We start from the raw sequence: 27,527 nt of genomic DNA, 5'->3' as shown, positions 1-27,527 counted from the left end.
AGCTTCTTTTGTTGGTGAAGCAAAAGCCTGCTATTTCTTTTTCCAGAAAATTTGCATGGATGTATCGCTGGAGACACCCACCAGCAGCACTGTGTGAAGCTGCAGAGCTCACCTCATCTCTCCTTTTCCTGTGCCTGCCCTGCAAGTGCCCTGCTTTATTTAAGAACACGTGTCATTCAGTGTCTGGGTTCTCCACATGGGCTTGATAGGAGACGTGTGGTTTTTGGCAGCGATTATAAAACAGTTGGTTTGATGTTCTATTGCTCTCAGTACCATTGTCTCACGTGGAGGGGACAGATAGATGTGTTCCTCTGGGTGATTCCAATTATTAAGTGTGCTTTGCTTAGCCAAAGGCAGGGTGGGAGCTGGTAGCTTCGTTATCAAAAATGTGTATTTAAAGCCAGAGGTTTTCCCTTGTAGGCCACAACAACAATAACTGGAAACAGAGAAACAGAGGCCCTGGAGCACCTGCCCATGAGCAGCAGCTGAGCACAGGCTCTGTGCCCAGCCCACCAGTGCCCACTGGGCTGGGCAGGGGGGTTGAGGATCATCTATTTTTATTGCAGCATCAAATTGCATTAGGCACAGTATGGTGGGGGAAGGCAGGATGAAAGGACTGCTGCAGCCCCAGACAGCTGCTGGTCTGAGCAATATCCTGGCCCTGCTGTCTGCAGTGGTCTCAGCACTGTGTGGCAGGGCCAGTGCTGCAGTTCTGCTCTCTGGCAGCAGCTCCTGTGTTCCTCCCCTTGTCCTGTGGGGCTGTGGATCTGAGGAGCAGGGTGGCTGGGGGAGTGACTGACAGGTGTCACTGGCACAAGGAGAAATTTTGTATTTGCTTCCAGCATTCAACTGAGAATTTCAGGGGAAGACCAGGGAAATAGACATCTCAATTCTGTGGAAATCCACAGGCTTCCTTGGGGAGAGCAGCTTTAATTTCTGTTTGCTGCCCAGGTCCCTGCTGAATCCTACGTGTTTCTGTATATTGGGTTTCTTTCTTTGCCCCATGGGATGCTGCTGTGTACATGCAGCAGGCAGGTGGCCCCAGGGAGGGGACATTGTCAAAACAGCAGGCTGCTCTGGCTCACAGCTGGCTCTGCCCACCTTCTGTGACAGGGCTGGTGTTGCTGCCAGACAGGAATGCTGCTTTCCCCCAAGCAGCTCCCCAGGTGGGGAGTGCTCTTGTTGCTCCTGCTCAGGGAAGCCCGAACAGAAGCCCCTGCAGAGAGCTGCCTTCAGCGAGGTGTCCTGTCCTGTCCTGTCCTGCAGCAGGGGGTGTCCCTGATGGAAGCACATCCCTGATGGAAGCACATCCCTGATGGAAGCACATCCAGCTCCACAGCAGCAGGGCTGGGCCCTGACCTCTCCTGTCCCTGCAATGTCCTGCCCTGCAGAGGGCACGGAGCAAACCTAGAGTCACCTCCTTGGCTGTTCCTCTGCAGGAGCTTCTGCTCAGTCGAGTGTTAATTCAGCAAGGGGCTGGACGTGCTGCTCCTGCCTGGGTGGCAGGGAAGTCACCATCAAGTGCTCTCCTCAGCTTTCACCTTCCCCTTCTGAACTGCTGCATAGATTGAGTCTTTCTGAAAATCCCAAATCACTCCTTTCTACCTCTGTAAGTTAAGCAAGAGCTGGGCCTTCTTGTTCAGCTTTCCCCCAAATACTGACTCCCAGGCACAGCTGTGAGAAGGAGGGAGAGGTTGAGTGGGCACCTGGTGGGGCAGACACGCCACCTGCAAGGGTGGCGGCCTGCAGCAAGTCTATAACAATCCCTTCACCTCTAAATTTACCTGGGGAAAAGGGACACTTTTGTGTTGCTGTCTGTGTCTTACTGATGGCTGTTAGGGTAACTCTGCCCCATGGGGAGAGACCCAGGGAGAGCAGATCCTAAAGCTTGCAGGAACCCTCACAGCAGTTGCCCAAAGGTTATTCCACTGTGTTTTGTAGTTTGTTTGTACAACACTGCTGTAGCTGCCATTGTGTTAGAAAATCTCCTCTGAAAGTTACAAAAAAATAGATAAAATTCAAAACTCAATGAAAGCAGAAAATTCCCTCCATTCTCTGTTAGCCATGAAGGACAGACCGCCCTCTCCTATGATGTCTGTATACCCTGACACTCTGTTGCTCAGAATATGTTTTATCCTGACAGGTGAAACCTGTCTTTAAGTAACATTTGATTCCCAGGGAATCGGGTTACCTCCTTTGCCAGATTGTTCTGAAAAAAATAATGAAGCTTTAGACTGCAGACACTTAAAATTCTTGTCTGAACGTGACAGGGCTGTGAGCTTGGTCAGTCACTTCTGCCCGGTAATGTGTTCCTGTTTTACTTGGAATTCTTCAGATATGGAAAACTTTTCTTTCTTAAAGTTCAAATAAGTAGTGTGCTGTGACAGTTTTTCTGAATGCTTTTACTTCTGAGTTTTAAAAAACACACTCATGACAACCGTGTTGCCTGTGTAGAAATTATAAAACTAATTTGATTTTATGTGCCTTTCCGTATAGTGCAGCGTGAATCAGAAATACAGAATTACCCAGCTGTTACAGGCTCCTGTGCTAGCAACATGAGTAAAACCAGTTTTTCAATTGCCATGCATTCTTCTGAAGTATAAAAAAGAGAAGAAAACAACAACAGAAGTTTTGCTGTGGTTTTGGGGAGAAGCATGGTAGTACTTATGTAGACAGTCAATCTTTTATATTACGAAAATGCAAATACTCTGTGACAAATAGTTTTGGCTTGCAAAAAATTAGTATTTTATAGGACTGTGAAACTATCCTGTATAATTCAGTTGGACGGGCATATTTCTAAAATACGAGTATTTTAGAAATTTGTAGTTGTAATTTTCCTTCATAAATAAATCGTAATAAAAGAAATTAGCATCAATTTTACATTTTTAAAAATACAGACACAAAGAGGCCACTCCAGTCTCTTCTGCTCTCGGTTCATGTTGCTGCATTGAGGTTTGCAGTATTCCATTGTGTAATTGATCCTGAGGGCAGTGCCAAGCACAGCAGACTGCTGTGTGAGGGCTGCTGTCCCAGTCTGGCTGCTCCCCCCAGATCAGCTGCGGGTGACATCGGGGTGACATCGCGTGCTGCAGCCACCGCCTGCGTCTGGCACCAGGCAGCTCTAGTCCTAGTCCCCATCTGGATGCAAATTTTCGCCATGGAGCTGGAAAAGCCGCTTCACTTTTCTTGTTTCAGCAGTTTCCTCTGCCATAAACGCTAAATTGGAGTGAGGGAGCCTGAGTGAGCCACGGGAAGTTTGGTTTATTAAACTCCAGCCCCTCGATGTGAGAGCAGTGCTCGTCTCCCCCGATGCAGTTGCTCGCTGTGCACAGCTGTGTGAGTTTAAAACAGTTGTAGAACCAGTTTAGATTTTTACCAACATCTGTTTGGCTTTGTGACAGAATACCAAACAACCCCTGCTAAAGAGCCCCTCTCTCTCTCTCTGCGTTTGCGGGAGGTCTCAGGGAGACTTCCCTGATGAGGGAGGAGGAGGAGGCTGGTATTTTTATTAGAGAGGCTCTCAAGGCCAGAGCGTAGCTAAGGCACTCATCTGCTGTGAATTTGAGGAAGGGCTGCACAATAGTGGGAACCCATGGGTAGAAATCCCTTGGGCTCAGCTGCAGGCTCCCCTGGCCTGTGCCCATCCTGTCCCATGGCAGTGGGGTGTGGCAGTGCCCCAGCTGCTTCTGTATTGGAGGATTGGTGTGGAGGAGACCTTGGGAAGAGCCTGGGGAGGTCAGAGGAGTGTTCCAGTTTGCCTTTTGCAAGTGGTGGGCTGGGCAGTGCTGGCTTAAAGGCTGGGCTCGATGATCTTGGAGAGGTCCTTTCCAACCTAAACAATTCTGTGACTTGTGGCAGGTCTGTTCTGTGCCCCAAACACAAACTTTTGCAGGTGAGAGGTGGCTGCACGCTGAGCTTGTGAGGGGTGATGTTACCTGGATGTGTGCCCAGTGCTCACAGACACACCTCTCATGCAGGCAAAGTCCTCTTTGGGGCACGATTTTACTGTATTTTAGAGGTGCCCGACTAAAGAAGGAATGATGAATCTGACTCCATGTTCTCAGAAGGCTAATTTATTATTTTATGGTACTATTAAAGAATACTAAACTATACTATACTAAAAAATCCAGAAAGGATACTTACAGAATGCTAAGAAGATACTAATGAAAAACTTGTGATTCCCTGCAGAGTCCTGACACAACTTGACACTGGTTGGCCATTGAATCAAAACAATTCACATGAAACCAATGAAACAATTTCCAAACACATTCCAAATGAGCAAAACACAGGAGAAGCAAATGAGATAAAATTGTTTTCCTTTTTCTCTGAGGCTTCTCAGCTTCCCAGGAGAAAAATCCTGGGCAAAGGGATTTTTCAGAAAATATGAATGTGACACGACGTGATCCCTGGGTTTTGATGTAGCACGTACCTTTGCTTGGTGTGGCTTTAAATGCATCCATAAATGGAGGAATCCCAAAGCTGGGATCCATTGCTCTGCTTTCACAGTTGGTATAAAAGTGCCATTGGCATCCAGAGCTTGCCTCTAACACCCAGCTGCTTTGTCCCATCTGGACATGGGGCACAACTTGCTTTGCCATATCCACATGTCCTGCAGTGTTCACTTGTGGGGTCACTGGAGCCTCAAATGTGTCTGTGCCAAGCCTTTTGTATCAGGATGGCTGAGTGGACTGACTGCTGCTCCTTGGAGCATTCAGAGAAAACCTAATCCAAATGTTGGTAGCACTTCTGCAGAACTAATTAAAATGAAAGTTTTATTGGTGAATCTTTACAGGTGCCAGCAAATATAAAGAAGCAAAGCTTAAACTGACTTTATTCTTAAAATAAGCAAAGAACATTCACCTTTTGACAGGGGGCACATTTTACTTGTAAACCAGGGGAGGAAGGCACTGTGTTGAAATGCAGTATCACTTCTCCCACTATCCTGGATCAGCTGTCTGGGAGCTTGAGTTTTGGTTTAATTAGTAACACTGCTGCTACTGTTTGTGTTGCACTGAAGACATCTCCTGTCACAGTCGTAAATTAAATATTTCTCACTGTTAGCAAAACACTGTGTGACAGGTTTTAGGACTGAAATTCCTAAATGTATCTGCTGATGTATGTGTGTCCAGCAGCACGGTGTCTTGTGTTATCCTGCTGTCACTGATATATTTTGAGCACTTTACATCACTCCAGCTGACCTGGCTATCCTTTTTGGCAGCTACAGAAAAAGACTTGTGAAATGTCCCTTTGCAGGGTTCTTTAGGGGAGCACTGGTTGCTCTGGGAGCTCGGTGTGCCTGCATATGCTGAGATCCCCGGAACAGCAAACGTCCACAAGTGGTGGGCAAAAATAATGTTCCTGTGTTGTTCTGTAAACTGGAGGCTGCAGGGTTTGTGTGGTGTGGAATGCATAAAAATGCAATAACTGATAAAAGAAAATTAGGCATTTGCAGCCTTTATTTAAAAAATGGTGTGAAGTGCCTTGCAGTCTGTATTTGGTGGCTTTGGGGCTGCATCTGGAGCACAATGCCCATTTCAGGGCACCTGTCCAGGAGAGGAGTGGCTGCAGTGGAGCTGCTCTGGCACAGCCTCTGAGCTGCTGGGGGGGCTGGAGTGTGCTCAAGCTCTGAATGCTGGGCAGGTTCACAAGTGAGGACCAGAAAGAAGAGGGAGAGGAGATCCCATTGCTGCCTGCAGCTCCTCAGTGTGTGGGAACAGAGGACACAGAGCTGGACTTGGTGTGTGGCAGCAGGACAGGAGGTGGTGGACACAGCTGGAACTGGGGAAGTTCTCGTTTCATACGTGGAAAGACTTTTTCACCCTGAGTGATTGAACACAGGCACAGAGACGTGTTGTGATTTCTATCTCCATCTTGAGGATACTCAGAGTGTTCATGTGGACCAGGCCCTGGAGCATGTGCTCTAGTTTGTCCTGCTTTGAAGGAGGGTTGGACTAGGTGGCTACAGAAGACCTTTAGGCTTCAATGATTCTGTGATTCTGTGCAAATGCTGTAATTGTGCCAGATCAGGTGTAGGCAGAAGACTTTTGTTAATAATGGTCTTCTGAGGAGGGAGAGATGAAAGAAAATCCTTCCAGTACTGTCATGTAACATTAGCAAATTTTGAACTTATTTATTAGCTTATGAAATATGACATCTAGTGAAATCAAAGAGAAGCAACAGCATTCTCCTACATGAGTAAAAACCTGTGCTGGTACTCCAGAGATCAGTTAAATTATCTGCTCTGGCACATGTGTCTGGCATGACCTTGGGCAAGTTGCTTAATCTGTCTGTATCTCCAATCCCCATCTGTTCATTAGTGTCTTTAAATTACAATACCTTGTTTTTGTAATTTGTCTTTGAATTATAAAGTCTTGGAGTACAGATTCTCACTGTTTCTCTGAATTTTGCTATACAGTACTTAGCACAATGGGACCATAAATCTTCATCAGTCCTGTGATACATGAATAATAAACAGTAACAGCATCATTCTGGGCCACATTCTGCCTCTGATCTCACGATGCATAGAGACAGGAGGGTTTTGTTGATTAAAATGCTGTGCTGTTCAGCCTAACGAAGATACATGGGCCTTCCTGAACAGATTTTTACGAGCCTGTTGTTGGCTCTTTGGTTTGTTGGGGTTTTATTCTGTTTCATCATTACTCATTGATTGCAGGTATCTAAACAATTTGCTTGGCAGATCAGGGAATAATAAATTCCTTTAATCTGTGTTTCTTTCAGTTTAATTATTGTTAACTCATTGCGTAGTGTTTAGTTCAATGGATAATGAACCCCGTTCACTGTGTGGTGAAACAGAGTTGGACTACAGAGACAGAACTGGCTTCTCTGGTTCTTTTGAAGGCACAAACCAAAATTGCAGAGTCACTGAGTGTTTAACTCCAGGCTGGATTGAAGGTTACCAGCAGGCACACTGTGGTTGCATTTGCAGGCTCCATGTAGGTTAACATTATTTCTCTTGGTTCCATGTCTGGCACTGCATTACATTTGTCGCTTTATTTTTAGACAGTTAAGAAACTGGTAACTACAATGTAGGCAGCTATTTTAGTCTTGATTATAAGACAGTGTCTAATAAATCATATGTAGTACAATCCTAATTACTGCAGACAGACTTCACATTTGTGACTGTGGTAATACTGTGTTGAACTACTTCCTGCAGAGTTTAGCAGTGTGTTCAGACCTTCCCATTTTGGCTACAGCTGGGGGAATAAATCCTTCATTCACTCAGGGTGCTGTGGTCTCTAGTGCCATGCCACTGAGCATCTGGGGTTTTTTAGGGCATTTCTCTTGTTTTTTCATCCTGGAATTTTGATCATGTTGGCCAGGGCTGCAGGCACACGGGAGGGCACTGCTGGTGCTGAGGGGTCTGTTCCCAACCCCAGGGAACACACTGGGTCAGGGTCACCCTGGGGCTTTGCTGTCACACCAGCAGCTCAGTTCAGCCCCAAAACCAGCACACGTCTAACACAAACTGAAATACACCTGTAGGATTTGGGGGAGGCTGTGGAGTCCCTTCACGCATCCCCCTCTGCTCTGCAGCTATTCACAGCTAGTCACCCAGCAATCAGAGTAAAAATACTACCAAGGCTTTCCCCTCATCACCAAGGCTGGCTCTCTGGAGCAGAGCATGCAGCCTGCAAACACAGCTGCCCTGCTAGAAATGTAACTTTCCTATCATCAGCTAAAATAAAGTAAAGAAAATAGGGGTTTTGGTGAGATCCATGCTGAACGGCTTCTGAGGGTTTGGCAGCATGTCATGGAAAGCTTGAGTATGGCTATATGTCAGAGATCACTGCTGAAATGTTTATTTTGGGCTTGCTGCTGTATTCTGCTCAGTGATCAGGAGAAGACCGTTTGTAACACTCACTGTCTGACCAATTCCCGCACACATTTAATGCAATGAACTTTCTTGGACTGTTAACAAGGAGACAAAACTTGAGAGCCCCAGATGATGAAATTGCTATTCTGGAGATATTTTTCCTCTCCTGGGAAAGGAGTAGTTTTTTGCAGTGTCCCCCAAAAACTCCCCTCAAATGTAATATAAATGACATTCCCCACATTTGCAGAAAGAGAAAATGGCACTTGCCAAATCTGCAAATCACAGTTGTGTTTCTGTCAGCTTTGGCAGCTACATGGCTTCTGGTAACGCTAATGAAGGCAATCTGCTTTTAATTTAAAATCCTCCCTGCAGAAAAAAAAGTAGCTGGCAGTTGAGGGATTCGGCAGTATCTTTGTGTGAAACTTCTCTTTCTTTATTTTCTATGGTTTGCTTTAGCCAAGGAGAAACTGTTAATTAAAAAATATTCCTAATGTAGCCAAATATGCAGGAATGTACTTATGTAACCACTACCTGTACCAGTTCTGCAGTAAATCACTCCTTTGTTTTCATTTGATGAGCAATTCTAATTAACCAAATAAAAATACTGCTTGCCTTGCACTTAACTCAGCATGTTTGCTGCTTCTCAGTGGTTGAGGGGCCAGGGATGACAGGTTTTGTTTGGATGACTTTTGGATTCAGCAGGGCCGAGGTGGTCAGGTGGCACAAGGAGAGGAGCAGTTCCTGCAGGGTGGGAGCACCCAAGGGTGCAGGCTCTCCCAAAAGCCTTTCCCTGGCTCTGTGCCTTCTGCAGGTCACAGAGGAGGGGAGGAGACAGCATTGCTCTGACCACCTTTAAATGCAGTTTCTTTGAAGGCATTTTTCCTTAGTTCAGAAGGCACTGGACCAAGTCATGGATGCAGTCCACATAATTTGGTGTTTTGCAGAGCAGTAAAGAGTCTGTGCTTGGAGAAGAGTGTGAGGAAGGTGCCTGTGTGTTTAACATGCACAGTGCTGGTGCTGTGGTCCTGCAGCAGAACCATCTGGAAATGATCCAGGTGTGTTGTGGTCCCTTGCTTCAGCCCTTGGTCCTGCTCTGGATCCTTTGCAGCAGTTAGATGAGCTGCAGGCAGGACCTACACCCTGGTAGTTTGCTGGTTTTGTAGAGCTTAGGGCATCTCTGGAGCTGTAGAATGAGAGGGTTGGGCAGAGATACCAGAAGGCTTCCTGGCAAGTGTAAAAGTGACCAAACAGCCTGGTCAACAACTGGGGTGCTCCAAGTGCAGTATGTGCACAGGTCCCACTTGATGGAGCACCATCAGCTGCAACCAGTCTCCCACATCTGGGTGCAATGGAATTTTTTTTTTTTTTAATTTATAAAGATAGAAAATTTTCTCTAGCTTTAGGAAAACCAAAGTTAAATCTACTGTGGAGTTGTCTTGAACTCGTCTATAACTAGGGTAAGCATTTATATTGTCAATGATGAAAGCATTTTACGCTTTATTGGATTGCAGTAACTTCTTCAGCACTGCATTTCATGTGTGCAGGAAGGAGGGGTTTGGCTTGTTTCACAAATGTTTCACAATGGTTTGAAACTGACTCGTTCCTTTTTTCATCACAAATGAAAAATGGCCAAAGCTGTTGGGCCTATAGCTAACTACTCCTGCACATACACTTGTTTTGGAAGGGATGGGGAGCTGATGGAGGCACTGATACACCCTGAAGCAGATACTGCTGCCCTTTGATAGAAGGAGTTATTCTACAGAAGGAGTTAATCTGAGGTAATACAACGAGTTACTCTAAGGCAGTAGCTGGAGCTGATGCCTTGTGCAGGCTGACCTAGAACAGAGACTAGATGGAGTTAAAGAATAAAGCAGGGATTTATTAAAAGGCCTCAATGGATCCACCTTGGGCAGCACAAGAGCCCAGCCAGGGCTGCACCCAAGATGAACCAAAATGGTCACAAAATGCACGAGTGCTCACGGGGTCTCTCACTGGGATCAGCTCTGCTCCATTTGCAGATTGCAGTTCATTGTCCAATTCCAGCTTCAGCCCATGCAGTCCCATCACTCTTGTTTTTCTCTCTTCAACCCACGGTGTTTGTGCTCTTGGGCCTGAGATTTGGATCATGTGTCCTTGGTCCCCAGCTAGAGCAGGAATTGTTTTGTCTCCCTGCTCTGTGCAGAGAGCTCACCATGCCCTCATATGAGAAGCTCAGACCCACACACTAAAGCAGCACAGAATCTGAAAAATATAAAAACTAAACCTGAGGCATCAGAGCCATATTTTTCTTCCCAAAGTCTGTGTGTTCAGCAGGAGTTGTGACTGCCCCGTCAGGGCTGGTGTAGCAGCAGCTGGTGCAGGGGGCTGGAGCTGCAGCAGGTCTTCAAAGAGCTGAGAAGTTGGGCACAGCCTCTCAGGGCTTCACAAAAAGTGGTTTGCTTGACAGAACTGACTCCCTGCTCCCATCTGCTTTAAGGCTGTACACCAGGGACAAAAATCTGGCCTCATTACTTCTTCCCGGGGGATTTATCTTCGAACTTTGAAACCTAACCTCCTGCTCCATCCCTAAATTTAAATCCAGAGTTTCTGACTGAAGATAGAACCATATGTCAGGGAAGCATGGGGCACAGCCGTCCCCTGTGTATTTATAATCTGCTGTTGCTCTGGGAGTTTGCTGTAGAAACAGGAGCCAGGAGAGGGCCCAGCTTGGCAGGAGGGGTTTTTGGGATGTGCACTGGGGCTGCCAGAGTGCTGCCCTGGTAGGGGCATGCGAGGAGCCCCCACGCTTGGCAGATGAGCACTGGGAAGGGTGCAGGGGTGCTTGGTGTCCAATCCAGAGGTCACCTGAGGTAATCCAGGAGCACTGTGGGAGTGCCAAGGTCATGTTTCCAGAAGCAGCCATGGTCTTGGAGCCTGGCTGCACAAAGGCAGTGAGCAGAATGCTCACCACGCCAGCACAGCCTTCTGGAGGCTGCAGGCCAGCTGCATCTTCCCTGGTGACCCTGGGGAGGGAGCAAGTGATCTAACAGATGGAGAAGATATATTCTTCTGATTAGTGGGTGATGGGCTCCTCCTAAGCAGAGAAGGTCTGTTCTTTTAATTAATTAGCTGGTTAATATGTTTGTGCAATGGCATGCCTAACTAATGTGCAGTTTCTATGAATACACACACAAATGGTAGTAATGGGTGCAGATGGCTGTAATTACCCAGGTTGGTTTCTGCAGTAATCACACATGCAACACATCAAGTTGGCACAAAAATTGACATGGATTGGGTGATTTGTTTCCCTCCCCCACTGCATGTGGAGGGGCTGGTGTGGGCCTGGTCCCTACACCAGGATTCCCTGGGCTCACTGCTGGGCCGACCCCCAGCTGAGGCAAGGCTTTGGGTTTTGGTCTGTGCAAAAGAAACCTGGGCAAGGTGATGACAACTCTAAGTTAGGTTTCCTCTGCAGTGTCCTCCACCCTGTGCTTTGGGCTGTGTATTTTGCCTGATGATGGTGCAGAAGCCAGAGCTTCTGAGCTCCTCAGGGGCCATATGTGGTGTCTGGTTGGCCTCCATGGGCAGCTGGTTCTTGCTCTGACAGCCAGGCCTAGGAGCGGTGTGTGAGGGGGCCTGCAGGAAGGTAAGAAATGTCTGACTGAACCTGCAGGCTGTCTGACAGTGCTTCCAGAGGGCACAGTTAGGAACTGAGTGGCTGTGCCACCTTTCTGAAGTCTGTCACTTTCTACTCCCAAACACCCTCAGCTTCTCCAGAGGGGATAGCTGGGGTACATCTCTGCCCAGTCCTTCACAGACCTTTTGTGCATTCATATTATCTAATCTCTTTTTAAACTTGCTGGATAAGGTCTGCCCCACAAAGTCCATGGCAGCAAGCTCTGTAAGTTCATCTCCCACTATATAAAATAGCACTTTTCACTCTTTTAAACCAGAAAAGCCCTTGAACTTGCACAGCTGTTCTTCACTTGGATGAATCTGTAAAAGGGCTTTTATTACTAAGCCTAATACCAAGGAGGAGTTGCATTCACAAGACAATTGAAGATTTGAGGAAGTGATTGCATCTTCTTTTCTATAAGGGCCGCCTGGAGTAAGGGGACAATATCAGATAGCTGTAGTGGAGCAGCTTGAGAAGGGAAATTGAGCTGCTTGGAGTGACCTGAGGACCTGAAGATCCTGGCTGGCAGCAGCAGCAGGTGCTGCCAAAACCTCTTTTTGCATCCCGGCTGAGTAGTGCTTACTGGAATTGGCTGATGGGCTCCCTTTGAGCCAAGTGACTGAGGAGCTACTAATCCATGAGGCTGAGCTCTTGTTTGGGGAGTGGCAAAGACAATTTAGGGGAAATCCACATCAGAACACAGCATTTCTGAGATTGCTGAGCGCTGCTCCAGGTATAAGCCCCGAGCACCATCTGCTGTGGGACTGCTCAGCAGGAGCAGAAGAAGCTGGGAGAGACTCCCTGCAGCGTGGATCCAGAGGGAAGCACCTCAGGGTCTTTGCTTCTTTTCTGCAGGGTCAGGATTAAATGTGTGAGATGGAATTTCTCATTTGGACTCAGATGTTTATTAGTTCTTCTCCATGTTACACTCTCACAAACCCTGAGTTCTGCAGCACTTCACTCTAGTGAACTAAAAATGGAGCCCCATCTCTCTCTCTAGAAGGCTTTTTAAGGAAAAACTGTCCAATTGAAGAAATTACACATAATTATTTTTACTTTTAACCCAATAACCATCCACCCGTGTGTGCAATGTGGACTTTTTTATCCAGTTACACAAAACCACCCAAACCCATGGAGAAGAAGGTGAAGAAGAAGGACCAGGCTCTACCCTAAAATCTCCATCTTTCTTTATAGATATTACTGTATTCTAAACCCTTAAACTCTAAGTTTTCCACCCTGTGATATCACACACTTCTATTCAAACTCCACACCCACAATCCCAGTTCTACCATTCCATTTTGGAAGCCTTCTCCAGGGCCTCAGGTCAATGCAGTGCTCTCCTGGGGGTCAGCACAGAAAATCTGAAATTCTCAGCAGCCAGGGTTCCAACAGGAACACAAGGAGAAGCTGCTGGCTGCTGCCCTTCATCCCTGGGCATCTCTGGGGGATGGGTGGGTGTGTGTACCTGTCTGCCACTGCTCTGGGCAGCAGGCTCTGGGAGAATGAAAGACCTGTGGATAATTCATGTGTCTGCACTTCTTTGTGGAGTGCCATTAATCTTTGCATCAGGAGGCCGCTGCTTTGTCTCCCAGCACTAAACCTTGAAGGCTCATGATGGCAGCTAAAAAGCTGGGGGTACAAAGGGACGTTTAAAGAAGCCTTGAAAGAGAAATTGGTGTCAGGGAGTGAATAATCGGGAGGCTGTGTGCGGTGTAATGGAGAGCCAAGCTCAGGCTGATGACTCTGACGTAGTCAGTAGTGCAGAAAAGAACTGTAAGTACTTCCAAGTCCTATGGCCATCCTTTCTTTCTGCAGCAAAAACCATCTCTCTTGTGAGCAGGGCTTTTTTTAGGCTTTTTTGTTTTTCTCTTAGCAGGTACAGGCCCTGTTAAATATTTACTTTTCAACTAACATTTTCCCTCTCTGGTTAATTTGTTTTGGGACACTATTTCTCATTTTTTAAGGCTTGTTTTGTTAGGCTGCTAGGTAAAGCTTTCCTTTTTTTGACAGCCTTTTTACTGGTTCTTTAAAGCTCTTCTTTGATGTGAGCTCAGAAACACAGATCTTACTCTTTTATCGCTTTCCCCTGTCAGTTTAAAACCAGTTATGAGCAGCACAAACTATTAAAAACAATCTGAGCTAACCTCTCAAGTGACAAAATACTCAGGGCCTATCTCTTCTTTTCAGGCACGTGTAAAGGGCAGACTTTGGTTTTGGGGCAGCAAGAAAGGATGCTGCTTGGTAAAGAAGTAGGATTGTGGAGGCTCAAAAAATTGTTTTGGAAAATTCATGTGGAAAAAGGCAGAGCAATGGGATATCCTGGTGACTTTAATATTCCAAGAAACTCACTATCCATGTGGTCTTGCCTGTCCTGATCTTCTGTTTTCTGCACTAATTGAATTGATCCTTTGTTGATAATTGAGTTACCTGAGTTCATTCCTTCTTCAGCAAGAAGGAATATTGGCCTGACACGGGGAGTGTGGAGTTGGAAAGGACAGCTGGGCCATGGCTTCAGTCCTCTCACACCTCCTGCAGCCTCAGTGCTCTGCTGGAACACCTCCCTGTGTCCCCAGGTACCTGAGGTGCTGCAAAAGCCAATTATGAGGAGAAGTCAAGCAGAGCAAAAGCATCCCTGGGGTCTCAGTGCCTGTTAGAAAAGGAACTGCAAAGAAGAGCTGCCCAAGCTTTTTGTTGTTCTCCATGAGAGTGCAACTTCAGGGTTCTCTAACAGCCCATCTCTGCCACCCCATGAGGCAGAAGGCTCAGCTGGTGCAAACTAAGTGATGTTTTATCACTTGTCTTGTGCAAAAATGGTGCTGCTGCTGTTTTCTTGTAAGTAATACCAGCCTGGAGGCAGGTGTGTGCTGGCAGCCCCTGACCCTGCACACCAGGGCCATCCCTGGCATCTCCTGGTGCTTCCACCTGCCCCAGCCTTTGGCTGCTCACTGTAATCCACCCAGGAAACCTGTCAGGTCAGAACAGACCACCTGCACTGGAGCTTTGGTCCTGAGGGAGCCAGGTGAGAGCAGAACTGAGCAATGCTGGGCTCTGTGACCCTCAGTGAGCTGCCATCTGTTTGCAGACCTCTGTCCCTCAGGAGTGGCCCTGACTGCCGGGTCCTGGTAATGGGAACTGGTAGAAACATCTTGGAGAGGAGCACAAGAGGGCCAAGCACAGCACTGGCAAAAGGAAACCAGCTGCTAAAACTGCTAGGAGAAAACCTGGATACCTCCTGAAGATTTTTTTCTCACTTCTGCAGCCAACTCTGACATGGTAGTGCAAAGCGCTGGTGGAACACACAAAAGAAGGAAGCCACCATCACCTTCTGCCAACAAGGTGAAACTATTTAAAAATGCCTTGCCTTCTCCTCTTACAACCCTGTCATAATTTATATTAAAAATAGTATTTTTCCAATATGTAACTATTCCCAAATAAATAAGATTTTTTCTTTTTAGCTGATGGTGTACAATTATCTGGCGTTGCTCAGAGGTCCCTGATGTGCTGGGAAAGCTGAGTTTCTCTGGTTCACTGCTCAGAGGTGCCACTGTAGCTGTGAACAGCAGCAGCTGGGCTGAACTTGGCTGGTTCAGGGCTCTGACAGGCCAAAATAGTGTCTTTTAACTCCATCAGATTGAGTTTCCCAGATCCAGACTTTCAGTAAGGGGGGTTTGTAACTTTGCCCTCAGAAGATCTGCCAAGCTCTTTTGCTCTTGCCTTTTTGGTCTGAATTAACCATTTTCTTATGGGCAATTTCCTCATCTTCCTTTTGCACAGCTGCCTGCCAGTCCTTCAGACATCTGCAAAAGCCAGAAGTGTTTGTTTGCAGTAATGCAAGCACTCGAGTTACCAAATCCCACAGAACCCTTTATCTTTTTTACCAGCTGGGGGATGCTTTGTGAGGCTGTGTCATCCCCTGATGGAGATAACATTTTCTGGTGGTTTGCATGCTCTGCCTTGCCCTGCCTGGCTCCCTGGCCAGGTTTTGCAGGGCAGCTGGCAGGAGGAAGGTTGCTGTCCCAGGCTGCAGCCCTCCCCAGTGGCCACGTTTCTCTCTCAGCTGCTCTTGGCTCAGCATGGGTTTGGCTTTGTTTTGTTTTAATCTGTCCACTTCATTATGTGCCTGAATTAGAGGGTTAATCTCTCTTTGAAGATCTCTCTGCTTGTCTGCAGCCTTATGGGGCTACTTTTGGAAGTGTGTCCCTCGGCCTCTGAGAGTTTTTCATTGTAAACTCACACCAGACTGGGAAATGAGGTGTTTGCATGGTTTTTTCTCCCTCCTCCCTTGCATTTAACAGAGCATCAGGGTATCTGGCACTTGGTGCATCGTAGGGCTTATCTATAATTCATGAAGGAGAGCTCTCTACCTCGTCCAGCCTAAGTTAACAGCAGTACCTTTTTCAAAATGCTGCTGGGATGCAACCTGTCCTCGGTCCTACCCTTTGCTGAAGCTCTCAGGGCTCGTCTGTCACCACTGAGCCTCTGCTTTCACTTTGTTTATGTAAACACCAGCCTCTTGCCAAGGAACCAGAAGTCATGACAAATTTGGGCTGCTTCCTGCGTGTCCAGATCCCAGGTTCCAGGGCTTTCCAAACCAGCCACGTGTCTGGGCTCCTCTCCTTTCAGCAGTGCTTGATGAGGCCCACGAGGGCTGCCCGTGTGTGCAGGCACAGTCTGCAAAGACCTTTCCTCAGGATTGACAAGGTGAAAATCGGACTTGTCACACGCAGGGGTCGGGGTGCTGAGGTTTATTGAGCTTAGTCATGAGGAAAGGATATGCACTAGTGGCTCTGGGGCTGGAAATCTCTGCTACAGAGATGCAGCCAGGGCATTCTGGCTTCCCTGAGCAGAGCACAACCTCACTCTTCATGCTGCTGTTACATCCTCCATCAGCTAGCAAGGCTCAGGCCAGCCGGGAGCCTCAGTGCTCACAGCAAATGGGGAGAAGCAGCTTGGCTGGAGCCTCAGGGCCCCTCAGCTGGCCAAGGAGCAGCTGCCGACACACAAAGGATTTCAGGAGTAGGATTTTCAAAGCCACCTGTGTTGACTGAACCGCGTCCATTAAAGCTTCTCTTAAAGCTGAACCCCTGGGCTGGGAGCAAGTGCTTTTGCAGCTCCAGTCCAACAGATACCAGAGTCCATTCTCCTTGCAGCCCTCTGGCTGGTCTCTTTCTCATCCACTGGCCCCCCAAATCCTCTCCTCAGGACTGCTCTCAATCCATTCTCCTCTCAGCCAGGAAGGGAAGGAGTGTAAAACCCTGACCCAATGAAAGCTGCTCCTCACACACCACCCTGCCAGGGACACTGCCTTGTTGAATGGAGAAGAGACAGCCTGTGCCTTTGGGTCTGTGCTGTGACAGGCTAAAAAACACCGAGCAGGGGCTTGCAGCAGCAGAGAGCTGGTTGTGATTAGGAGTGAGCTCCCCCAGAGCAAGCTGGCTGTGGTTTGGGTGCGTGTGTGTATCCGGAGTGCATTTCCTCTGCCCTGCTTAGTGACACAGGGAAAAAAAAAAAGTTGTCCCAATTTGGTGCACATGTCTACCAGTATGGCCCCGTTTGTGTGCCAGTATGGCCCCCATTTGATCAGCCTTTGTGGTCTGCTGCACTCGGCAGCTGCTCCTCTCCTGGATGGGATGGAGCCATGGACAGGAATTTCTCTTGTCTCGGGAGAGCCCCAGCAGTGCTGCTGATAGTACTGCATCTCCTTCCTGCACTGCCTGGCTCTGCAGCACACACCTGCCCCGCTCCAGGGGAAGCAGGCTGAAAATTGGGTTGAAGTTGGGCTTGGTGCCACCTTCATGGTGCATCTCCAGAGCCAGCCATCCATGAGGGGAGGAGGAGCTGGAGAGAGGGGATAACCCATCAGAGCAAACATCCACGGGATAACCCATCAGAGCTTGGCAGTCCACGTGCAGATGTTAGAGAGGAGGACCAGGGTGAGAATATTGTGGTCATTTGCCCCAGGATGCTCTCCAAGCCTTAAGAGGTCTGTGGCTTCAACTATTTAGGGTTTAACAGCCCTTTTGGACTTTACCTTCAAGGCTGTGCATGAAGAACATGTTGGGAGTTTCAAGCACCTTTTCTGTACTTCACTAGGATGGAGAAACGTAGCACATGATTTCCTGCACAAATTCTCTCATCCTGTCAGAGTAATGAGATGAAGGGGCCTGCCCATCTCAAATATCAGGTCCCATTTTGTCAAGCAGGGCACAGGAAATAGCAGCGTGGTTTCTGTGCTCTGCTTCAATTTCAAGTCTCCTTGAATTTCATTCCCTCTCAGAGATAAATTTGTTGCAGAGAAGCTCAGCTTTCTGTGTGGTGGGTGCTGGCTGCCCACAGCCTGACGGGGCCAGGGCACTGCAATTACACCTGGCAGAAGCAATCCTCCTGTTCATGGCTTTTAAGGAACCTCATCATGTGCCTTCTCACTTAAATGGAAAGCCTTAAATGGCCTTCTGCAGCCAAAAGGGGGAAATAAGGATAGGCTCCTCAGGGCACTTCTGACACACGCTGACTGCCTGACTTTTTTATAATTCACATTTCTTTCATTGAGGAAATAGTCTGTCTGGTATGCTGTCATTTTGCCCCATTGCCTGCAATTTCAATTTCTTCATTCACTTTCTGCTTTTGACACTCCAGTTTCTTGGAATTATTCCTTGGGTAATGACTTCCGTTGCTAATTTAGTTCTAAGTGATCCCTGGACAGCCACAACCATAAATGCATGTAGGTGGCTGGGTGATTTGTCAGGGCTCTGCTCTAGGAGATGCTTAGTTCCAGTACTTTTATGAAGTATTTTAAATAGTTATCATCTCTTTTATGTCTGTGTTATAAAGCAGTCCTGAAGTATCGCCTTCTTCATTTTTAAATCTGAACTTGTTGATTTCTGTTAGCAGTCCCAATTCCCTGGCTGGCCTAAGACATTCCCATACTTTAAGTATTTCCTTGCTGGGGGTTTTGCATGGATCTGGGCTGCCTGTCTTTAATGGTTTAGCAAAACACAAACAGCTCTTCTGGGAAATAATTTCACAATTAAGCATTTAGGAGATGGGCGCCATCCAGAGCTAACAATTTTATCTGGAGACATTTATGCAATGTTTTGCAGACTTGTTAGGACCTCTGTTCCCACAGGTCATAAAACAATATCTGCAGTCTTCTCCCTTGATAATTTATTTTCTCCTGTTTGTCCAGCTCCTGAAACATAGAGAAGTGTGCTGCTAGTGACCAGCTAGAAGAGTGAGCTGTTCATAGCTGGTAAAATGAGATCCCACCTCACTTACCCTGGCAATTGCAGCTGTGGAAGGAAGGAAGGAACTCATGCTGTTATACTTTTGAAAGCTGCCATCATGAGTTAAATGATATTTTCCACTTTTTCATTGCCATCGCTGCTTTGCCATGTTGGAAGCTCAGCACGCTGGGGCATATGAATGTTTCATATATGCATATATATATATATTTTTATATATATCTCCTCATCAACTTCTCCATCTGCGAAGCATATCCTAAGAGACTTCAGAGCAGCCGCTCAAATAAAGTAACAGCACAGCATTTGCTCTTCTGTTTTGTGGTTGGGGAAATCAAGTTGCTGTGAAGTAGAATGATTTGCTCAAGGTTGCTCTGAGAACCCAGTATTCAGAATTACATTTCCTATTTTCCTTGATTTTCATTAATATGGTTTCACTCTTTACTGTATTTTAAGAGCAACACAAGATGGTCAGGGAACAGTGATTGATTCAGCCAGGCTAAGAACAAAATGAAACTAAATTTGTGATATAGACAAAAATGTGATTCCTCTCTCCCTTCCTCTCCTCCTCCACGGCAGCTTTAGGCTTGCTTTTAAACCTGTTTTAAAAGGCTGGCAGCATGGTTCTTGCTGGCCATGTCACCCTACACCAGAGAGCAAAAGTTTGCTGAGTGAATCCAGCTGTTCCCAGGCTGGTGATGCAGGGCAGGCTGACTGGGCCAGAGGGGCCAGAATGTTAGGGTGCAGTAAAGGGCCTGAATGGATAAAACCTGAGCTACAAACTGACATACCACAGCGTTAAAAAACAGACATCTTACAGTTATGGGGGTGTCAATTAATATTAATTGAGACCCAGCTCTTTTATGGTTTAGCATTAAATTTATTTTTTTTTTAGTCCTTAGTGCAGAGCATGAATAGATAAAATGACTTTTCACTGGCAAGATGATAGAATCTGGTTGTGTCTCTGGTGCCTTGGCATGGTTGGTGTGAGGACAGGAGGGGAGTCAGGCTGGCAGGCTGGAAGGGAAAATGGTTGAATTTCCCACTGACACTGTATGGAGCAGGCACACATTAAAAATGTAGTCTGAAGCCTCCTGGAGGCTCACTGCCTGAATGAAAAACAAATTATGTGTCTCTGCTCCTCCAGGAAAGGTAGCTTTGTGCAAGGCTTGCTGCTCTGTCTGCAGTGAAGTGTTGGGAAGGCTGGTAGAAACTGCATGTGCAGCCTGTAGGGAAAGGAGGGGGACAAAGGTCCTTGTCAGCCTCACATAATCCTCAGTTCAGTTCCCTCAGACTCCAGACAAAGAGATAATACACCACATTTTCCTGGAGCGTGAGAAAAGCAGATCTTATATCAACACAAATGCTCAATTTGTCATGTATCTTAATGGGATATCCCCTTTGGAGGAGCCCAGTCCTCGAGCTTGTTCCAGCTGTTGAGGCAGCATGTTATGAAATATCATTTTTTTAAAACAAACAAACACAAAGCTGTGTGTTTCCTTGCATTCATATATTCACTATAATGTGTTTCAAATGGACCTCCAGGGCAGCACCTTGGTGGGAAAACATCTGCTTTTGCACATGGACCTCTAATGGTACAAAATCCACAGCTTGGAAAATCCTTCTGATAATTAAAGCTCTCCTTTAGAGTTGGGGGAAGCTCTGAAGCCCACAGGAATTAAATGTTGGGTGTTGCAGGGGAATGACTCTGTGTGAATTGAAGTATCAATGTAAGAGCTAATAGATTTTTAAGGCCAGAAAGAATTGTCTCCATCTCAGACTGTGGACCGTGTCCCCTTTGAGAGCTAAAAAAAGATTTAAAGTACAGTGGGCTGTGAACTTTTATTAATAACCTCATAAGGTTGGTTTAAAAAAAAAAAACAACCAAAAAACCTTGCCAATTATTGTGAAGGAAAACAAGATAAAAATAAAAATCAATAAAGTTAAGTGGTTGCATACACCTTCTCTTTCTTACCCAAGTGCTGATTGTGAAATTTTAGCCATTGTTTCAGCCTGCAGTGGGTTTTATGAAGACAGGTGAGCCATGAAGCAAATCAAGCTTTCAGAAAGTTTGATAAACTCTGCCTTTTTTAATCACCCAGCATAGCTCTGGATGTAAAATTTACACAGAATACAGTTTGCAGGTTCAGGGACTAAGTAATCATTTTTCCAGAGCTGCAGAGGAAGCCCAAGAGAGCTGTTACACATCCTAAAATAAATAAATATTGAGCCCAAGGGAGAGATGAGTATGTAATTACATGAGGTCTGGCTTTTGTGCCCTCTCAGAAAGTTAATTTAAACTTTGGTTAGCTGAAAGCTCTCTGCAAGAGGCGGCACCAGAGCTGGTGAATTTGTTTGGTGTGGCATTTTTATCTGTCTGCTTTTTGACTGAAATCCATGCAGATGAGGAAACAAGATGCTTTGGAGGGGAGCCATTGTGGGGTTTAACCAACAGGTGGGACCATGAACGACGGGAAAGAGAAGGAGAATAAAAGGCTGGTTCTTCACAGCCTTCAACAACTTCAACATTTCTGTTTGCCCAGCAGTTTTTGTTGGTTGGTGTTCTGCTTGGCTTTGTTTGGTGCTGATTTACATCCTCATGCTGGGGAAAAGATGAACATGGGATAGCTGGGGAGAGTCAGCCTTCAAACATTCAGTTAAACAAGGGCAGGTCAGTGGCATGATGCAAGTGTTGAGGATAGAAACAAAAAGTACTTACTAGAGATGAATTGTAGGTCAGGTCTGGGGGGATGTGTTTTACCCAGTTACTCTGTCTCACATTTACTGTGAGCTCTCTTACCTTTGCAATCCCATGTGCTTCCGTGGGGTTGACCTTATCTCAAGTTCAGTAGCACATAGGAAGGTTATAAAACCCACTGGATCTTTATTTTCAGTCTCTTTGTTTTTAAAGATCTGGTTTTAGATTTATCTGGCAATGTACAGAGTGATTCCTTATAAATCTTATGAAAGTCTTCTGACTGCAGAAGTTAACCCAGAGCTGAAAATATGAGCGGAGAATTTAGGGTTTTCTTTTTTTCTCTTTTCTTGCTGTTTTAAATCCCTCTACCTTTTGCAGTACCCAGGGATGGTCCAGGCACACACAGGAGCTGGATGTGTTCTTTGGTCACTCCCTCCTCCTCTGTTCAGCCTTCCAATCTTTTTATATTTTGTCTGCTTGAGGCAAGTAGCAGCTGTAGCTTTAGCCCAGTGTGGAGGAGGTGGCAGTTTCTGTATATTGGATGTATAAATACTTGTGATCACTTCCCTAAACATTACAGCAAGCTATGAGTAAGTGGTGTCGTGACTCATTGCTGCTGCAGCTTTTGAAGCCGTGCCCAGGTCTGTGAATCACAGAGCACAGCAGAGCTGGGCTGGCACGGGAGCAGCGTCCTTGGGGCAGCGAGCCACCGCTGCCCTGGGCACCCCGGCATGGCTGGGATGCCTTGGGATTAGTGTACAACTCCAAAATCCACACAGAGAGTTAGTTAGTTAGTTAGTTAGTTAGTTAGTTAGTTAGTTAGTTAGTTAGTTAGTTAGTTAGTTCGTCCGTTCATCCGTTCATCCGTTCATTCGTTCCCTTTTTGGTCACACAAAACAATCCTTCCATGTCTGAGAACCAAGGACACCCTTCAGCCTCAGGCCCCAAAAAGTACAAACAAAAATGAATTGGGGGGAGCAAACTGGAGGTAAATAACTTCATTACCTGAAGCTGTAATTGGACAATTAACCCCTGGTTTGCAGCATCAGCCTGGTGAAGCTCCATCTGCACCCTACTGCATGGGGTACATTTGAGATGGCCCAATGCTTCCCTGTTACCATAATATTTTCTGAAAAATCCCTTTGCTAGGATTTCTTCTCTTGGGAAGCTGAGAAGCTTCAGAGAAAAATGAAAACAATAATTATTTGATTGCTTCTCTTGTTTTTGCTGCTTTGGAATGTGGTCCGGAGATAGTTTACCAACTGGTGATTGTTTGATTGGTCTCATATGAATTGTTTTAACTTAATGACCAATCACGTCTAGCTGTGTCATGACTCTGGAAGAGAGAGTTACAGGTTTTTATTATCATTCTTTGTAATCTTTTGTCTGTATTTTTTTCTATTCTTTAGTATAGTTTAGTATAGTTTTAGTATTGCATTCTATAATATCATATATCATATCTTATCATATCAGCTTTCTAAGAATATGGAGTCAGATTCCTTCCTTTCCACCATTGTCAAAAACCCCAAGAACTACCACACTTCCCCACTGAGCTTAAATATCACAAGAAATGCTGCAGCTTTCCTAGGGCACAGCAGCAGGCTGTTCCTGGTGGCCTGGGGGACATCCTGTCCTTCCTGCCAGCCCCCAGCTCTCAGCCCTGGGCTGTGTGTGCTGTGGAGCCCCTTGGGTATAGCCTCTTGCCCTGCCCAAGGTGTATCTACTGAAGCCCTTCAATAAACGCCTACTTTAACTCTGTCTGGCCTCTGTTCTAGGCAGCCATTCCAAGGCATCAGCTGCAGTGGGGTTTGGGATTTCACTGGAGCTTCCAGGGTTTAGACCAGGGCTAACAACAAACCAGATCTTTCTGGGCAGCGCTCGGCTCCCAGTCTAGGAGGGGTTACACAGCACACACAGCCCAGGGCTGAGAGCTGGGGTGCTGGGAGGGAGGAGAGGATGTCCCCAGACCACCAGGAGCAGCCTGCTGCTGTGCCTTAGGAAAGCTGCAGCATTTCTTGTGACATTTAAGTTCAGTGGGGAAGCACTGGGTCATCCTTCAGACGTACCCCATGCAGCAGTGTGCAGATGGAGCTTCACCAGGCTGATGTTGTTTTGTTCCTCATGCTAATCCCATTTATCTTCTGGACAACAGAGCCTTGCAGCCCCACACAGCCTTCAGAATCCAGCTTTTGGGAATGTTGCACAAGGTTTGCCTGTTATTTTTTTCTTTAAGCTGCTCAGGTTTGGAGATTTTCCAGAGGTGTTCTGGTAATTTTGGATGTGAATGTTCTGTACCAACAAAAGAGAAAAGGACAGTGAATCTGCCTTTCTCTTTCAGCTGCTGAAGAAAGTGGCAACAGTCCAGTACTTCAGCAATGATACTCAGAGGAGGATGTTATTTTTACCTTTTTGCATTTGCAGAATTACCTTGGCTTTTGGAGGAGGTAGCTAAGTCATTCTAAGTAAGGGTCTCGATGCAAACTGTACCTCTTGTACTGTGTCCTTTGTCCTGGACCATTTTTGAGTTATTGCTCATGAGGTTTCTTTTTGGTCTTCAAGTCTCTTTTTAGTGCCTTTGATTGCTAATGAAATTACATTAACACCTACTGCAATGGGTTTTAACCTTGGGCTTGAACACATCCTAAATCACAGCAAAATATAAAAAAAAAACCAGGACTATGCAACAAAGCTGTGGGAGATTGCTTTTTTTTGCATTTTATAGTGGAGTAAATAATTTGAAGTTGCTCTGAAGACAAAACCAGAGGAGATGTGTGTGCTGTAAAAAGACTTTTTCTTGCAGCTATTTGGAGCAGCTGCTCACTGTTGCTCCTGAATGTGCCCTGTGTCCTTGGACAAGTAGCCCCACAAATCCCTGTGGTTCCACACTGCCACCCCCCAGGTTTTAACCACTGAACCTGGCTGGGATTTTGGCAGCCAAGTGCCAAAGACACCTAAGCAAACTCTGGTCTCAGAGCATTAGTTATTGAATTATCTCTTCTACTTTGTATGTGTATGGTCAGGACTGGAGAAACTGAAAAGTGCTTGTTTTTCTGCACAGATGCTCCTGGCCCTGGTTAGTACATGGCTGTTAAAGTCTGCCCTGAATTGGCAGATTTTTAAGGCATTAATCCTGTAGGCTCATAATGCTCTTGGATCTTTCTGCACACCTTCCTTGTTTTTATAAGTGGGGATTTTGAGAGAGTTCTTACATTGTGTGTTGGGCTTTGCTCGGTGCCTCCTTCACCTGAAAAACAGCCTCAGGTTAAATTCAGGGTGACTCTACTGTGTTGCATAAAGCCTTCCTTTTAAAATGCACTTCTTCGAGGAGGCACTGAACTTTAAAACACTGTACACAGACACAGACACAAAGTATGAGGGGTTATAAGTCTCGACATAATCACTGTACATAACTGTGTAGAAATAAGGGCAGCTCAAAATGTGTTCCTCCATGTACTGTGTGTGACTGTTCAGTATTGTTTCTGCTTCACTTACAATGAAATCTCTCTGGGGAAGAGGCAGTGTCTTCTGCTTTTCTGCTGCAGGAAGCACAGCATTGTGGTCTATAAATAATAACAGTTTATATAGTGTTTGCCTTTCACCTTTCCATTCCCTTGCAAATAATTAACTGTACTGCTGTCTTTGCAGTACTCTTTATATTAAGCATAGGGGAAAATAGCATTATTCAGAGAAAGCTAAATTGCAGCATAAGGGTGTAATAGATTTAGTGTGGAAGACCACTACAGTTGTTCCTGTTTCTGGTTTCTAAGGAAGGCAGACTAGACTTACACCTGGTGATTGATGGTTAATAGAAAACTCTTGCAGAAATCCTGTGGTTAAAGTGTACAATTTGCATAGATCTCCCTGGACGCTTTCCAGGTTTTCACTTTAGAAGGCAGCATTACTTCCCTATAATTAATTTTTCCTGGCATCCCTCATTAGAACATAACAAGGTGCTTTGCAGCAGATATCAGTCATCAAGCTCATGACCAGTGTGAAATTGTGCAGCCAACACACAACTTTGGCTCCGGGGGCTGCTGGAGGCTGCAGCAGGAGGCTGCTGTGGGTGTGTGGAGATGCCCTGCGTGGACATCCCACCCTGCCTGCTCTGCTGGGCCCCTGCTCATCTCTGTCTTCATGGCCACCTCCAGCAAAGTCACTGCCCTGGCTCTGCACAGGGATCCCCCTGCCCTTATGGGCTTTATGGGCTCCTGCTTGGAGGGAAATTCCAAGCCTGTAGGGCCTTTGTGTAAAATACCTGGGGTGAATATGAAAGCAACTGGCTGAATGATAAGCTTCTCCAAGTGTTTCCAGGCTTCTCCAGGGGGCTTGGGAGTTGAAGAGCGCTGATATATAAGTGATTTATCTTCCCCTTCCACCTACACAGGTTTAGCTTTGGAGATTTTTAGAGTTTGACCAAATGATGATATGCCCTGTGTAGGCAATACTTGAAATACTGAGAAAGTATTAGCTCGTTTCCTTTTGCAGTAATGCTGGAACTGGGTGCCCAAAATATCCTTTTGCACGTGGAGCTTCTGCCTTATCAGAGAAGGTAAAACCTCAGGCAGTCAGACTGGGACTTTGGAAAGCTAATCTGGAGCTCATGGGGCTTAATGCAGTTCCTGCAAAATGGCATGCACTGTACAGAGAGATATTCCCAAGGCCAGCTTCAGGTGTTTCACAGAGACTAGCCTGTGTTTGTTCTTGCTCTCCAAGTTCTGGTCTGTCTGCATCACTTATGTAAGGAGATTAGCCTCCTAAGACAGCCAGGGTAAATATTTATGCAAGTAATGTGTCTTCAGCCTGTATTTAATGTGCAGTGCTTTCACTTGGACTTATTTCTTACCTGTGAGAATGAGCAAGGAAATCTCTTCTCATTAGGTTCCCGTGTACGTTGTGTAATGTGGCTTGCACAGTAATTTCAATGTAAGTATAAATCTGGACTCCCAGGCATATTGGCTTTTGTAATCCTGAAATTGCTGCATTTCTACCCACACAGAGCAATCTAAACCCCCTTGGTTTGGAGAAGACTCCTGGAGGTGTTTGTGCAGGGCCTCTGTGAAGCAGCACATAAAAAGTGTTCTTGTTAATTACCTCCAGTCTGCCCTCTAAGGACCTTATTCCATCTTCCAGAAAGTAACTTATTCACTGTGATGGAGAAGTGCAGCTGCAACATCCCGTCCCAAATTGCTGAGGCTGCACAGGGGATTCCTTTTGCCAAATACTCTGAGGTGGCTTGAGCCACTGAACAGACTTGGAGTTAAACAGCCTGTCTTGTTTTAAAATATCAGTCCAAATAAGCTCTTTCTTTTCACCCAAGAGCAATCTCTCCTCACTGGCTGTATGTTATATCCAGTGGCATTCATGGCAGCCACACAAAGCAGGAGAGAGGTATTTTACTTTGAATTCTTGGAACAAATGTTGGGAATTAGTGCTTGCAGCTCATAAATAAAATAGTTTTATTTTATATGCGACTTTATTCATTGGATCAAATGTCTAAAAAACATGTGAAAAAGGTAACTGGTGGCACATACCCAGCTTTCTGGGGGAAATTTCCATTAAGATGAATGACCACATAAAAATCACAGAGGAGGAAGGAAACCAAGAGAGCTGAGAAGTGACAGGAGAGAGGTTTTTTGAAGAAAGTTTGGAAGCAGTTGGAGGATTGACGTGGCTGACAGATAAGAGGGCTGTTCCAGACAGCAGAGGTAGGCGAGGGGGGATGCAGTGTTATGAATAATGTTAAAATAATCTGAGGGGACAGCACAGGGAGTGGTGAGAGTTGAACTGGGAGAGGAAGAAACGTGCTTTGCATTGAGAACAGTGACCCAACTTCCCCTGAGCAAACAGGAGCTTCCTGCGTGTGCCCAGAAGCTGATTTGTCAGCTAGCACTGATGGCAGATCACTGGGGGAGAAAACAGTGCAAAATCCAGGATTCTGCTCTGATACTTTTGCTTTTCTGCGTTGCTGAAGCTGCGTGATGTGGGTGGAGAAGGGCTGGTGGCCTTTCAGAGGGCACCTCTGTTTCAGGGTGGTCTCACTGCTGATCATTAGTTGGCTGGACACAGCTGTGATAGAGGCACACACACAGTAATGCCACAGCT

The 27,527-nt window shown here is 46.1% G+C and overlaps 1 protein-coding gene across 4 annotated transcripts in view; it reads left to right on the top strand.

Annotated features, from left to right (window-relative positions):
* The window catches only part of GPC1 (glypican 1), a 200,714-nt gene that overhangs the window by 5,473 nt on the left and 167,714 nt on the right, over positions 1 to 27,527 (top strand). The window contains exons 1-2 of one of the 4 annotated variants that reach the window (XM_064435844.1): positions 22,342 to 22,413; positions 23,578 to 23,632. The exons of 1 other annotated variant lie outside the window; for it this stretch is intronic. Coding sequence is in view for 1 of the 3 variants with exons in the window: in XM_064435839.1 (XP_064291909.1) it covers positions 22,389 to 22,413 (25 nt within the window). In the remaining 2 variants the exon portion in view is untranslated. Of the gene's footprint in view, positions 1 to 10,783; positions 10,921 to 22,286; positions 22,414 to 23,577; positions 23,633 to 27,527 lie in introns of those variants that run through there. 2 more of the 4 variants (XM_064435843.1, XM_064435839.1) reach the window with 2 other exon arrangements.

This window comes from Passer domesticus, chromosome 11, assembly GCF_036417665.1.
Source record: "Passer domesticus isolate bPasDom1 chromosome 11, bPasDom1.hap1, whole genome shotgun sequence".
Classification (NCBI taxonomy): Eukaryota; Metazoa; Chordata; class Aves; order Passeriformes; family Passeridae; genus Passer; species Passer domesticus.
Note: the sequence above shows the minus strand (reverse complement) of the source record. Positions and strands in the feature narration are given on the sequence as shown.